This window comes from Myotis brandtii, unplaced genomic scaffold (genome assembly GCF_000412655.1).
Source record: "Myotis brandtii unplaced genomic scaffold, ASM41265v1 scaffold89, whole genome shotgun sequence".
Classification (NCBI taxonomy): domain Eukaryota; kingdom Metazoa; phylum Chordata; class Mammalia; order Chiroptera; family Vespertilionidae; genus Myotis; species Myotis brandtii.
Window position 1 is genome coordinate 2,182,088 of NW_005371645.1, and position 15,525 is coordinate 2,197,612.

A 15,525-nucleotide genomic window follows, 5' to 3' on the forward strand; every position below is an offset into this window, starting at 1 on the left:
GTCGCTCTGGGCCCCGCGCTCCCGGCCACGAGGGCAGACGTGCCCTCCCTCTCAGAGCCGAGCCTGCGTTTCCTCAACGAGTGCGATGGCCGAGGACGTGGCTGTGACCACGCCAAGCCTGCCAGCGCCACAACTTGGGGAAGCGGACTCTCCCTAAATGTTCAGAATCGCGGACTTTCCCTGCCCCCGAGGACCACGGAGTTTGGAGAAGCAGAGGCGCCTTCCAGCATCTTTAATGGATACGGCGCGGCGCGGAGAGCCGGCAGTCACTTCCAGACCCGGGCTCCCTCCTGCCAAGCATTTAGACCAAATGTGGAGAGAGGGGAAAGCAGGCAATTATCCGAATGTTAAACAGCTGAGTATTTGGAAAACCAAATCTTTGACTGATTTAAAAAACCTTTTCACCCGTTTTCATGTTTCAGACTGTGCTCAAACAACAAAAGAATCAAACTTAAAAAATGTTATAATTGGGCTCAGTAAAATAAGTGGAAACAGTAGCAAGTGACAGATTGGTGGAAAGTTTCCTTTTCCAGTCTCCATGCCAACGCTAGGCTGGGAATGCCGCTGGGTAAATGGGAAAACCAGTCAACATGGATTTTAACATTCCTACAACTTTAAAAAAAATGCTCTATTTCATATTTGCTACTATTGAATGCCAGCTTGGGTAGTGCCTCCGAGCACAGAAAACAGGAAACATCGACACAGCTGTACTTCCTACATGGCTGTTTGGAAAACAATCCTCATAGGCTGTTTTGAAACAGGGTTAGAAACACTTAAAAATAGGGTTGGTTTGGTCTCATATTTCTTTTGATCATGTTGTTTCTGTTGATTGGTTTAATGCTCTAGCGGAGACATGAAGGCCCCTGGTATGACAAATCTTTGCATCTATGTCCAAGTAAGAAAACTGCAGTCTGAAAGTTAGTTCCATTTTATAAATGGAAAAATGAAAGGTTGAATTTGGATTAATTCATAAAAGTAAGTGAGGTGGGAAGGCCACCTACCCACACTGCAATAGAAATGGGCGAGTACTAGTCGCTGGCCTGTCCTGTTCTGTTTCTTCCTGCAGCCTGTTATCTGGCCACAGGAGCCATCCTGCCCAGGAGGACTGCGTGAGGAGCACCCACGTGTGTGTAGTCAGAGTGGAGACTGCGTGTGGCAGCAGACCATCAAGGCCTGGCTGAATCCTGAATCAATGGGCAGCACAGGAGAGCCCACGGGGTCCCACACTTGTGAATCTGACTGAGCTGGTTTGGAATCCCGAGTGGCCATTGGACACGTTACTTACTAGTAACCTTTTAAACCTCTATTTCCTCACCTATAAAATGGATAGAAAATACCAACCTCATGGGTTACAACCTCCATGGGTGTAAAGAGCGTCATGCCTGTGATGTGGTCAGCACAGTGCCTAGGACAGACGGGGAGCCTCGTTAGAGTGATCCCTCACCAAGTCTTGTTACGTGGTGTCCTCTACATTTCAGTCAACACTGACATCGTCATTTTCGTCTTTCCACCAGATTAGATTACAGCCCCCTTGGGATCCTTGTGTGTGATTTCCCGCACACCCTGCTGGCACAGAGCACAATGCGAGGCATGTTAGCAGGCCTCTCAGTAAGTGACTGATGAGGCCGGTCACAAGCCTGTGTTAGCATGCTGTGTAGACGCATTTAATTTACATGAATTGGTTAAATGTAGTCACCAAAAAGCTAGAGGTGTAGATTCTTTCCCTTGTGCAGGTGATTCAGCCACCATTCTACTCAATGGACAAGTGACTGAAATGAGGTACACTGGGAGACACAGCATGTCTTGTTGCCACAGTAATGAGACTGTCTGGCCCCAGGCTGGTGAAGGATCCATCTCAACATGTGCTTCATGATGCCAGTGGAGGGTTGTGCAGTGGGTTACACTGCATCCCCCCAAAAGCCATTTTCCCAATCCCAAATACTGTACCTGTGAATATGACCTTATTTAGTGCTAGGGTCTTTAAAGATGTAATCCAAGCATGTCAAACTCGAGGCCTGCGGGCCACAAGCCTCATTTATTTAAAACCCGCCGGCCACGAGTTGGATATGCTTGATGTAATCAATTAAGATGAGGTCATACCAGATTAGGTTGGGCCCTTAAACTAATGACTGGCATTGTTATAAGAGAAAGTGAGGGAGATGGACATAGATACAAAGAAGACACATACACAGAAGCACACTTGTGCAGATGGAGGCAGAGACTGGAGAGATGTGTCTACAAGCCACGGAACGCCAAAGATCGCCAGCAGCACCAGAGTTGGAAGAGGAAAGGAAGGGTCCTCCCTTCCTACAGCCTTCATAAATACCACACCCTTGACCTCAGACTTCTAGCCTCGAGAACCATGGGAGAACACGTGTCTGTTTTAAGCTACCTGTTGCAGTAATTTCTTATGGCAGCCATAGCACGCTAACACCAGCCACAGCATGCTAACACAGGCCACAGCACACTAACACAGGTGGGTGGAGTTGGAGGGTGACTCAGCAGCCTTCAATGCCTCTGCCTGGAATTGAAGCAATCACTTCTGCTCAGGTTTTAGTAGCTAAACAAGTCACATGACTCTCTTTAAGGGGGTGGACAATGCAAGTCTACAAGGCACTCTAATTTCTGAGAACCAGAAATGTAATGACTAGCACCACATTTTATAGGAAAGGGATCAATCATGGCTTAGACTCCTTAATGAGGGTAATAAACTTTTTATGATATTAATTCTATTATATAAAAGCCCAGGGTCATAACGACCAATCACGACCGAAGGCTGACCAACCCGGAAGTCCTTCAGTCAGCGTTGGGTTGCTGTGGCAACCCAGCACTGACTGCCCCGCTGCAGCCTGGCAACCCAGCACTGACTGCTTAGGGGGCTGAGACCCAGAGAGAGAGGCAGGGTCTGATCCGCAGCCTCAGTGGCAGCTGTTGATCAGTACTTGCCTCTCTCTTTCTCTCCCTCTTTCTTTCTGGGCTTCGCCAGCAGCATGGCCTTTCTTTCTCTCCCAGCCTCTGAGGGGCGGCTGTTCATCCCCGCCACTCTGATCAGGCCCGGAGATAGGCCTGAAGATGCTGACTGGCATAGGAACCGACCAATCAGAACCAAATGTGGGTGCTGTGAAGAACGAATGGCTGCCTAGGAGGCAGAGGTTTTGATGCTGATTGGCATAGGAACCGACCAATCAGAACCAAATGTGGGTGCTGTAAAGAACCAATGGCTATCTAGGAGGCAGAGCTTTTGACGCTGACTGGCATAGAAACCAACCAATCAGAACCAAATTGGCCAGCAGAGGAGGGTAGTTGGGGCCGAGATCAGGCCAGCAGGGGAGGGTAGTTGGGGGCAACCAGGCCAGGAGGGGAGGGCAGTTAGGGGCAATCAGGCTGGCAGGCAGGTGAGCAGTTAGGAGCCAGTAGTTCCAGATTGTGAGAGGGTCCCAGCGGTCCCTGTGGGATCGGGCCTAAACCAGCAGTCGGACATCCCCCAAGGCGTCCCCAGTTGGAGAGGGTGCAGGCTGGGCTGAGGGAACCCACCCCTCCGTGCATGAATTTTGTGCACCAGGCCTCTAGTAATTATTATAAATGCCAACAAAGTGTTTCCTTTGTGTTGTTTTTTAGTTTAGTATTCTTTATACTAGAATTATACAAAGACTCTGAAAGAGTACATGTTTAAGTTGATATTTTCTTTTAGGTGGGTAGTAGACCATCATTTGTTCATTCATTTAACTAAGTACTTACTATGACCAGATGTTGTGGGTGGTACTGGGGGTACAATGATGAGCAAATGGACATGAAGCCAGCCCCTGAAAGTGGACATGAGTCAAATAATCTACACTAATAAAAGAGAAACATGGTAATTGGCGTACGACCGCTACCCTTTTCAATGGCTAATCAGTGAGTATATGCAAATTAACTGTCAGCCAAGATGGCGGCCGGCAGCCAGGCACTGAAGCGAGCAGGGAGGCTTGCTTGCTGCAGACTCCAACGTTCCTTGCCTAACTTGCCAGCCTCTCAGTTGCAACTCTAAGCAACTATATACTATGTTGCAAATAAGAAGCTAAACAAAACACCAGAAAAGGGCTGCCATTCAGCCGGGCTCGGACTGCTACATTGTATCTATGTTTTCAGCAGCGAGGCCTCAGAGCTAAAGCTGGCCCAGAATAAAAAAAAAAAGAGAAGAAAACAAGGAGCGGTTGGAAGCTTTAGTCACTCGCCAGCCGGAAAACAGCCCTCAGCCCCTCACCCAGACTGGCCAGGCACCCCAGTGGGGACCCCCACCCTGATCCAGGACACCCTTCAGGGCAAACCAGCCAGCCCCCACCCATGCACCAGGCCTCTATCCTATATAGTAAAAGGGTAATATGCCTCCCGGCACCGGGATCAGCGGAGCAGCAAGGCTCCCAGCACCGGGATCAGCGTGACAGGGGGCAGCGCCCAAACCCCCTGATCGCCCTGCGGCTCTGTGTGTGACAGGGGGCAGCGCCCAAACCCCCTGATCGCCCTGCGGCTCTGTGTGTGACAGGGGGCAGCGCCCAAACCCCCTGATCGCCCTGCGGCTCTGTGTGTGACAGGGGGCAGCGCCCCAACCCCCTGACCGGCCCTGCTCTGTGCGTGACAGGGGTGGCACCGCAACCTCCCCATCGACCCTGCCTTGAGTGTGACAGGGGGCGGTGCCCCAACCCCCCAATCGGCCCTACCCTGAGCGTGACTGAGGGTGGCATTGCAACCTCCCGATCCGCCCTGCTCTGTGCATGACGGGGCGGCGCCCCAACTCCCCAATCGGCCCTGCTCTGAGCCTGACCAGGGGCTGCACTTAGGGATTGGGCCTGCCCTCTGCCACCTGGAAGCAGGCCTAAGCCAGCAGGTCGTTATCTCCCGAGGGGTCCCAGACTGCAAGAGGGCACAGGCCGGGCTGGGGGACCCCCCTCCCCCGCCCCCCGAGTGCACAAATTTTTGTGCACTGGGACTCTAGTCATCTATAATAATAAAAGTTGAATATGCTAATTAGACCAGACGTCCTTCCGGATGACCTTCTAGATGAAGCTGGGGCTGCGAGGGAAGCCCGAGTCCTGGGTGCCAGAGAGAAGCTGGTGCTGGCAGCCAGGGAGAGGAAGGCCTACTCTTGCACGAATTTCATGCATCTGGCCTCTAGTTGATTCTATAATTGCAGGACTCCCACTTGCTTTAGATGACAAAGAAGCGGAGTCTGGAGTTTCTCTACTCCTCCTCAGGCCACATGTGTTTCCACCACATATATAATGGGCTGTACTCTCGTTCATCATTCATTCGCCTGCTTCCTGATGAGCCCCTAGCATGTTCACTTTGTTATATGTACTTTCATGTCAATTGTCTGTTACATGGTAGTGGCTCAACAAATATACTGCCTACCAGTGGGATTTGAGGAAGAAGGGCAATGCATGGATGTTTGGTCTGTCATCTTGAACTGGAAGCCTGAAACATTTTCTCAACCATATAAATGAAGAGAGCTTTTATTGTTCTTGTATGTGAAGCTCTTGTTTTAAAAGTGATTCCAGCTTGCTTGAAGACTGACTTTTTTTGTGTGTCTTCATATGACTTCTGATTATTATTGCATAATAGGTGGGCCGGGTAATTTTATACCTGATCCCATTTGTCTTTGTGTAAATAATTTTCATTTAGATGGATTCAAAAAAATTAAAATAGGTATGCTTTTATTTCTTTACCTTAGTTTTTTTTTATCACTATACTATTACACAGTGGCTTTTCTTATTAACAAATCTATAATATTAGTCTGATATGTATATATTTTAAATAATAATCATGCTTTAAATGTGACATATGAAAAATGGAATTGCTTTTGTAATTCTAAATAAGACATCTATTTTAATCTATTTCAATGATGATGATTTCTCTTTATTTTTAAATATATTTTTATTGATTTTCAGAGAGAGAGAGAGAGAGAAACATCAATGATGAAAGATAATCATTGATTGGCTGCTGCCTGCATGCCCCCACTAGGGGTCAAGCCCACAGCTGGGGCATGTGCCCTTGACCAGAATCAAACCTGGGACCCTTCAGTCCACAGGCCGATGCTCTATCCACTGAGCAAAACCAGCTAGGGCTTCCCTTTATTTTTAAAAGTAAATCATCATGCTTCAGTTTGAAAGCCAATTACTTATAAAGACACTAACATTATTTGGTCTATTCAAGTGATGATATACAATAAAGATTACCTAGTTCTAATAGTTGAAATATTCAGAAGAAAGAGTTTCCTTAAAATAATTAGTATAAAATACACTTGAAATAATATGAGGGGTTAGGATGAACATTGGGTTCTAAAACATTTAGGTTTTATTCATTATAATGCTGAATGTATTTAATATTTATTTTTGGCATTGCAGATAGCCTCATGGCTAAGGCTTATATATCATGTACTTCACTAAAAGGAAGAGGCTGTGATGCAAATCTGTGGCAGGCATACTTAATAAATTCCAGAGAGAATCTCATGTAGTAAAGAATTTCTTAGCATAAAAACTGGGGGTAGGGATTTTTATTCTTTTAGATCAACATTTATTACATATCCCACACAAATAAATTTTATTTAGCAATTTGTTTCTTTCCCAGAAATTTGGATCATATTTGTTTTTCTACAGAGGAAAAGAACTTGAAATAATAAGGCCTCTGGGTATAGAAATTTATAGACACAAACCAGTTAACAGAACCTCAATTTCTAAATGTGAAGGCTGGCTCTGTTTATGCTTTACACATGGTAGGTGCTCAATAAATCTCAACAATTATTGTATAATACCCCCAGTTACCCTATGGGGTAGCTACTGTCATAATCCCCATTTTACAGATGAGGAAAGTGAGATCTGGAGAGATTAACTATCTTATACAATGTAAGTGGTGCAACTGTGGATCACAATAGCTTCTGTGTAGTAGAGCTGGCTTCAACCTGGTTCAGTCCGATGCCAAATACTTAAATGTGTAGCTTCTCCTCCCATCTATATGCTTTACTTAAATATTGCCACAAAAATTTAGGTAACCAATAACCAGAAGCAAGAAATAATGACTGGTGTGGATTTCCCTCAAACGCATCTTAAAACCTGCGTGGATTTCCCTCAAACACATCTTCAAACATTTGTTTTACTATATGTCCCTCCTTCCCTTTCTCTCTTCCTCTCTATTTCTTTCTTATAAGAAACATGGCTCTGATTCATCTTCATAAAAAAGAAACAGCATGTGGCCAGGCCAATACTGAATTCCCCCGAGCAAACAGAATGTGGGGGTGAGAGCTGTGCAGGTGGTCCATAGCACATTCTCAGGAAGATTGCCCCCCACCCCCGTGGTCGGCAAACTGTGGCTCACGAGCCACATGTGGCTCTTTGGCCCCTTGAGTGTGGCTCTTCCTAAGCCTTAGGAGTACCCTAATTAAGTTAATAACAATGTACCTACCTATATAGTTTAAGTTTAAAAAATTTGGCTCTCAAAAGAAATTTCAATCGTACTGTTGATATTTGGCTCTGTTGACTAATGAGTTTGCCGACCACTGAGGCCTAAACAAATGGAGGTGGAGACAGCTAGAAAGGTCTCAGCCCAATATTTTAATGGCCCAATGGGAGAGAGCAAGACCTAGGCAATGTATGAGGAAACTGGTGATCTCATAGTACTCAGCCAATGTGGAATTGGAGGCGGGACTAAACAAATAGGCTGTGTTCCCGGCCCCACTTACCAGTATGCAAAGTCTCATTTTCACCACGCTTCTGGTTCCCGTCATTAGAAATTCGGACAGGTGAGCCATTTCTCACCATCTCTATCTCTGTCTCTGTCTCTATCTCTATCTCTATCTCTATCTCTATCTCTATCTCTATCTCTATCTCTATCTCTATCTATCTCTATATCTCTATCTCAGCAACTTAGAGATCAAGACTTAAAAACAAAATAGCAGAAAACAAGTACAATTCTACACATGTGCCTTTTTGTTTGGGGGGACTTTTTATTTTATTTTTTCCCCAGAGAGAGCCTCTGAAGAACAGGTTCAAAAAGCTGCTATGTTTTTTCGTAAGGGAAACGGGCAATGAACATTTCTGTTCTGCGGTTCTGCTTCTGTTTCTGTCAGAGCTCTGAGAGAAGACGGTGCCTCTGTCTTAACAAGATAAGTTGCCTGTCAAAGGCACTCTGCTCGCCCCTTTAGACAGGAGAGTCAGCGGGAGGCTAAGGGTTCTAGCACAGCATCTGCCAATGAATGTCTCTCCTTAGAAAAATATTGAGTTTTATGATCAAATAATTTTGAAGACCTTTTAAGGAGACATAATTTGTATCAGCACATTAGAGGCCCAGAGAAGTCCTGTAGGAAGAAACCAGCCCAACTTGGTGCATCCACGATTTTCTAAAATATTTGGCTACAGAGCGCTTTTTGCATGTGCCAGGAATAAAACTTTAGGGAAACTGAAATCCCTTATCTTGACCACATGCAAACCTTAACAAATCCCTACTAAATTCAGATGGTGTTTTTGAATATGTAGCCAGTTTTGGATGAGCTCATCAATCAAATACAAGGAATGTTGGGATATTCTAATTCATCAAACTTGCTTTACAGAAGAGAAAACTAAGAATCAAAATACTTCATCTCATAGGAACAAGGAGACATAGCTGGGATTGAGTCGTGGTTCTCCTGTCTCCTAGTTCAAGTTTGTTTTGTGTGTGTTTTTTGTTTGTTTGTTGTTTTGTTTTGTTTTACTATATGTGCACTTCTTTGAGGTATGGTACCATCTACAAAACAGTTATAAACACATTTTCCAGAAACAGGAGACTAGTTTGTGGAGACTCCTGCCCTCTAGGTTGAGTCATTGCAATTGCTGGTTCCACTGTCCCTACAGTGAGAGATGCCACCAAATGGTGCGGGCGATGTTAGAGCCCTGGGTCTCTACCCACTGGTGGCATTTGCCCTTCACATAGTTTGGCAGAGTTTGGGTTTGCTGAATGCATACAGGAGTATTATATCAACCTTTGGCCCATGATGTAGCAAAAAAAATAGCCTAGGCCAGTGATGGCGAACCTTTTGAGCTCGGCGTGTCAGCATTTTGAAAAACCCTAACTTAACTCTGGTGCCGTGTCACATATAGAATTTTTTTGATATTTGCAACCATAGTAAAACAAAGACTTATATTTTTGATATTTATTTTATATATTTAAATGCCATTTAACAAAGAAAAATCAACCAAAAAATGAGTTTGCATGTCACCTCTGACACACGTGTCATAGGTTCGCCATCACTGGCATAGGCTGAAGGGGAGAGATTGGAGGGATAAACCCTCACTTTGAGACTAAGTGGTAAATTGCTAACTCCTCTTTTGTTTGCTTCTAAAATGTTTTCAACTGACAACTGCACTTCACTGTAATGAAAAGACTTCCAAGACCTGATCACTGCTCCACAGTAACTGTGCCTTCCTGATCTTATTGCAGCATCGCCACCATTTTCCCTTGTTTATCTGTTAATAACAGATCCCCATCATAGTAACTGGAGAAAGAGCAGGAGGAAGAGGCGGGGGGTCAGGACACGAGCTTCCTCAAAGGCTTTAGTCCGAGTGTTTTCCTTGCACAGTGGATGGGGCTCCAGAGCCCTGCCGGCCTTGACTGAGGGAACTCACAGTCCTCCTTAAAGTTGGTGAAGACCCCACAATCCTATCCAAGTGACTTCAGTTATTCAGTTATTTTAGAATTAAATACAGTAATTGCCAGTCTCCACGAAGCATTCTTTGTTGAAGTTGCTTGAGCTGTTCAAGCTGGGATATGACACATACCAGTTTGTTCCAGCCAAATTTGTGTGGCAAATGCTCAATGTGGAATTATTACAGGTATTGCCACTGCTCTGATTCACAGGTAGCCTGTGTAATATTTCAATCACTATTCTTCCTTTAAAATCTTTCCCAAATTTGTCTTGTCTCGAAAAAGAGTATTAATCACTCTTGTTTTGCCCCCTCTACACATCTATAATAATAAAAGTGTAATATGCTAATTAGACCGGACATCCTTGCAGGTGTCCTTCCAGACGAAGCCGGGGCTGTGAGGGAAGCCCGGGTCCCCGGTGGCAGAGGGAAGCCGGTGCTGGCAGCCGGGGGAAGGAAGGCCTACTCTTGCACGAATTTTGTGCATCAGGTCTCTAGTCTTACCTAATAATAGACAAACATGTAATTGACCATCCCTCCGCTATGCTCACCAGCCAATCAGGAGAGTATGCAAATTAACCCAACAAAGATGGCGGTTAATTTGCATACAGAGGCGCCAAGCACCAGAGTGAAGACTGAAGGCTCCGGCCGGAGCAGCGAAGACTGAAGGCTCTGGCCGGAGCGAAGGCCTGGGTCCCGGGTGCTGGAGGAAAACTGGTGCCGGCAGCCAGGGGAAGGGAAGGCCTATTGCACAAATCTCTTCGTGCAACGGGCCTCTAGTGTTTAATAAAAACCATATCTTTGGCTCTAAAAAAAGAAAAAAAATTGCCAATCTGATTTATAAGTATACTGTTTGTGTAAACCAGTAGGTTTCAGGCAGTTTTTTTAGTGGAACACCCAAGTTTTGATAATCCTTCGGATAAAGTTCTTCCTGACTTTTTCTGATTCTTTAATATGCAGGCAGGACGGAGGGCTGTGCAGAGAGGGCTGGGCGTCCATTCCTGGCCCCAGGCTGGCTGTGTGCCTGTGGGAAAGTGCTGTCCACACCGCAGGTTGCTACCAGATGGTTCTTTCCAGAGCAACAGTTTCTTTTCTTTCTTTTCTTTTTTTTTTTTTTTAGTTACCAGAAATTTATTAAAACTATGAACAGATACAAGTTTGGCAAAGAACAATACAATACAGGCTCAGAGGATCCCAAATTACTGGCCTTTTTTTTTCTTTCTTTCTTTTGTTTTTTGTTTTGTTTTGTTAATCCTCACCCAAGGACATTTTTTTCCATTGATTTTTAGAGAGAGTAAAAGGGAGAGAGGGTAGGGGGAGAGAAAGAGAGAGAAACATTAATGTATGAGAGACACATTGATTGGTTGTCTACCACATGTGCCCTGACCTGGGCTGGGGATCAAAACTGCAAGGTACATGCCCTTGACTGGGAATCAAACCCGAGACCCTGGGTCCTTGAGCCAAGCCAACCTGCCAGGGCCTTTCTTAATGTTTTCTCTTCAGTGACTTTAGCAGCTTTCTTAAAAATATTTATCATTTTTTCATATGATGCTTACAATTTAAACAGGTTATAAAAATTACACATGCTCTCTGTGATAGTTTGGAAAATACAGAAAAGAAGTAAGAATAAAACTACTGTCATTCCATTATCCAGGAATACTCTACATATATCTAATACGCCACTGAATTTTATTTTTTCATACAAATCTATGTGTATGTCTACATAATATATTTGGCTTTGTTTGTATAAAGTTTGAGTTATACTATACATATAGTTTTAATAACCTGCTTTTTTCCCCTTAAGAATATCATGCAATTTATCTCTATGTCAACAAATTCGGATCTGCACTATTTGCAGCCATCCGTGAACTATTATGATGTAAAAAAAAACAAGCCCTATTTGTTGGACATTAAAATTATCTCCCAATTTTCTGCCCTTAAAAATAACACTGAGTGTTTATGATGTATTGCTCCAAATTGATTAAAATAGGCATTTGTAAAACTTTTAACATTAATGTGTAATGTTCAGATGTATTTTTAGATAGAAATACTGAGATATAATTTTTTAAAACAGTTGCTTTCTGAACTCTCTGATGATAACACTTTATGAGAAGGTAAGTATAACGAAAACATTGTGTGCCCTTACATCCAAATTGAATATACAAACATAAGAAAGTGGAGTGTGAGAGCAGCAATGGCCTCCAGTGTGCGGTAGGAAATGTCACAAACGCTGTCTCTCTGATTAGAGACGAGGAAGCGGAGAACATGCTGCTTCACTATCTTTCCTACAGTCCGAGCGCACTTGGAGGACCCTCTCGAGAGGCACTCTGGATCGGAACCAGGTTCCTTCCCTTACGACCTGTTACTGCATGTCCCAGAGCCTCCGATTTCTTCTCTGCAAAGCGGAGGTAATGATGGCTCCGTGCTTGGAGGGCTGTTGTGAGAACTAAGTGAAATAATATGTATGAAGATTACATGAAACAATGCATAAGTATAATCCATGAACTGTATCATTATAAGAGCTCAATAAATGTGCACTTTATAAATACTATTATTTGCTTTTCTTAAACATCACAATAAAGTTACTAAAAGTTGGAGCATGTTTTGGGTTTTGCAGTGTGTTGTCAGAATTGGGGGTGGGGGCAATCGTCCACTGCTGCCCCCCTCCCTGTGGGCAGGTGAGTATCTAGCAGACAAGGACTCCTCACAGACATGCTGCTCTGGACTGGGCGTGGAGTCGGCCCGCTCTGCCCGGCCTTGGGGAAGAATTTAGTTCTCAGAGCTTCAGGCCTCTGAGCCATAGCATGGAGCTCATGCTAGTGCCTGCAGCACAGGGCTGTTGGCAGCACTCAGCGGCATGTGCGTGATGCAGTGTGAGGACCCAGTGAGGCCCTGGCGGTTGTCAAAGGAAAGGGCATTGTGCCCGCCCAGGCCCTGGTGCGACAGTGCACTCTGCGTGTGCAAGATGCTGTCCGTGGGGCAAGTCAGTGACGGGTGCTTGGAAACTCTGTTTTGTTTTTGAACTGTCTTGTGAGTCTAAAATTACTTCAAAAACTTAACATTTAAGAGGAACAAAAAAGAAAGAAATTAAAAGGGGAGTCCTGATGTACAAATCAGCAATGCCAGAGGCTCCAGCCGAGGATGTGCCTGTCTGGCACCGGTGACAGCCCCTTGAACTGAGGAAGAGCACATTCAGACCCCACGACCCTGCCCTTGCTCTGCCTGGCTCAGGCAGCCTCCGCTTACACAGAGCTCCAATGGGCTTGCCTGCAGGCGGGGCCTGGGGAGCCCAGGGGCCTGGGGCATGAAGGTTTTCATCCTAAATCAACAGGTTGGCATCCGGATGTCATGACCCAAACCTGGTTATCACAGTGCCCCGCTCCGCTTCCGGAGGGGCAGGCAGGTGAGGCTGTGGGTTTGCCAGGCTTCGGGAAAGCCTGCCGATCATCACTGGATCAAGGTAAGGTCACCTTGTGACCCCTTTTGGGACACAGTCAAGAAGCCTTCCCCAGACAGCAATCCCCGCCCAGTGGCACAAATGGAAGATTCTTTGCTTTTCCAGTTCTGGTTTGCATCGCTCCCAGTGCATCACAGGCCTTCCAGTGGAACTTTCCACAACAGGGCGGTGCAGCCAGTCCCACAAGCCCAGGAGCACTTTCACGTGGCGGGTGCAACTGAGGAACAAAATTTGTAATTACATTTAAATTCAAATAGTCACGCATGGCTGCTCGCTACTGTATCTTATAGTCCAGGTGCAAATGAAAAGTCTCTACACTGCTGTGGAGATTCTTGAAACATAAGGCTGGAAAGGTATACAAAAGATGTCTCAGTATATGCCCATATCCCTTCTCAGTAACATGTCTTTCGCTCTGAGAGCCTGAATGTAGGAGAGAAATGGTCTGGTTGTGGAAGACAGTGTTGGCCAGGGTTCTGATAAAAATAACGACAGCAAACATTAAAACAAGCACTTACTAGATGCCAGATGTTATGCTAAATGTTGAATATGCATTCTTTTCTATAATGCTCCCAACATCCCAAGATGTCATAATTAGAACAGCATCTAACACCTACTGCGCCCTCGCCAGGCGTCTGACAGGATGCTGAAACCTGACATGCTTCGCCCATGTAACCCTCACGCCCCTGCAGGAAGAGTACTGATGTTACCCCACGATAAGCCCTGTGATTTTGGGCAAGTTTCCTAACCTCTGAAAAACGGAAATATATCAGCTATAGATAAAAGTAGAACAGACATGTGTAAGTTAAAAAACACGAAAATAAGTGCCCGTGAGTCCAAGAGCAGCTTCTGAACACCAGTGCTCTGAGGGCCTCGGGGTTTGGGCGAGCGTTTCCTGCCGTGTCTGGGGTTCTGCCGCTGTGCACAGAGTCCGTGCAATTGGGGATGCTTCTCCTCCAGGCCCCGACCGAGACCGAGCCACGTCCTCAGGAGCCCTTCACCTGCCAAGTGCTGAAATCCACACTGCTCGAGGCAGAGACGGAATTTCTGTCCTGGGGAAACTCAGAGGCCTGTGCTGGGCGAGGCTCTGGCCACCGGGTCCTGGTGCCGGCCTCCTGTCGGGCCCTCCTGAGCCAGGTGGCCCCGCAGCTCCAGGCTCGGGCCTGTGTCTCATTTACTGAAGGGGGAGCGCTCCAGGCCCCCCACAATTCCTGCAGGAATCCCAGGACTGAGCCTGAATGGACCACTGTGGGCCACGTGCTCACCTCGGAACCAGTCGCTGTGGCTACGGGATGGGCGGTGTTGCTGGACAGGCACGTGGCATGGGCTGGGTGATGAGATGCGCACCAGGCCATCCTTCTCCGGTCCCTGGCGCGGGCCTGGGAGGCGTGTTCTCCTAAGGGGAGGGGAGACCCGCGTTAAGCGCCCAGCCTGTTCTGTCCGTGCCGGCGGCTGACATGGCGCTTAGTGTGTTAACAAAGGAAGGGGGCGCACAGGGGCGTTCAGGTCCCGGCGGCAGCCACGCACAGGAGCGGACTTGCTGCAGCTGGACCCTCGCAATTGCTTTAGAAACAAACGGCACCTCAGCAGCGCCCTGTGCTGCTCCCGCAGGAAGGCACGGGGGCCTGCACGCTGGGTTATCGCTGCACACCATGCGCTCTGACTCTAAAAATGCACTTTATATGTTTAAATTGGGTGGTGATTTCTTTATACCAGAATGAGGTAAATGAAAAAGAAATTAGTGGGTGCTATTTCAGAGATGAGTAGCACAGAGATCAGCAGAAAAAGTTAGAAACAAACAAACAAAGCAACCCGTGATTACTCATAATAAAGATAACCCCCAACAATGAGACCTTAGGGGCTAACGGGATGAAGTATTTATAGACCCGTTCATTTGTTTGTCACTGAAACTAGTCTCCATTCTTCACATTTCTCCCTTTGCTTCTATCAGAAGCCATGGAAACAGCCCCCTCCCCCACCTCCCCGCAAATGGATTCGCCTCAGCATTTACTGACCTTTTCTTGGCATATTCTCTGACTGTGGCCATGTCGGTTGTGAAAGAATGTGAAGAACCTGATAATAATGCTTTCAGAAGACAGCAGTGTAAAACCTGGCCTTTAACCAGTGATGCAGTTACTCTGTAGAGTGTGTGTGTACATACACATATATGGCGATTTTCCCATCTTAAAATAATCATATTTCTCAAAAAGACTCTTGAAAGGAAAACAGTATGCCCCATTCTATAGACCTATTTTCCTAAATCTACATGTGAATTGCATTTTTGTAAACTGAATCATCATTTAAAGTCCAAGGTAACTAAACACATTTCAGTGAATCATGACATAATTTTAATTCTAAAGGAGAAAAGTATGTTGGAACGCTCTTGTGTAAGTTTCTCCATTTACAGATGTGAGAACTGATATA

The 15,525-nt window shown here is 45.8% G+C and overlaps 1 protein-coding gene across 1 annotated transcript in view; it reads right to left on the reverse strand.

Annotated features, from left to right (window-relative positions):
* PROK2 (prokineticin 2) overlaps nt 1-15,148 on the reverse strand; it is a 51,233-nt gene extending 36,085 nt beyond the window's left edge. The window contains exons 1-2 of the mRNA XM_014532388.1: nt 15,117-15,148; nt 14,367-14,497 (exon numbers count right to left, since the gene is read on the reverse strand). Of these exons, the coding sequence (XP_014387874.1) occupies nt 14,367-14,497; nt 15,117-15,148 (163 nt within the window). The remainder of the gene's footprint in view (nt 1-14,366; nt 14,498-15,116) is intronic.
* Nucleotides 15,149-15,525: the final 377 nt, after the last annotated feature.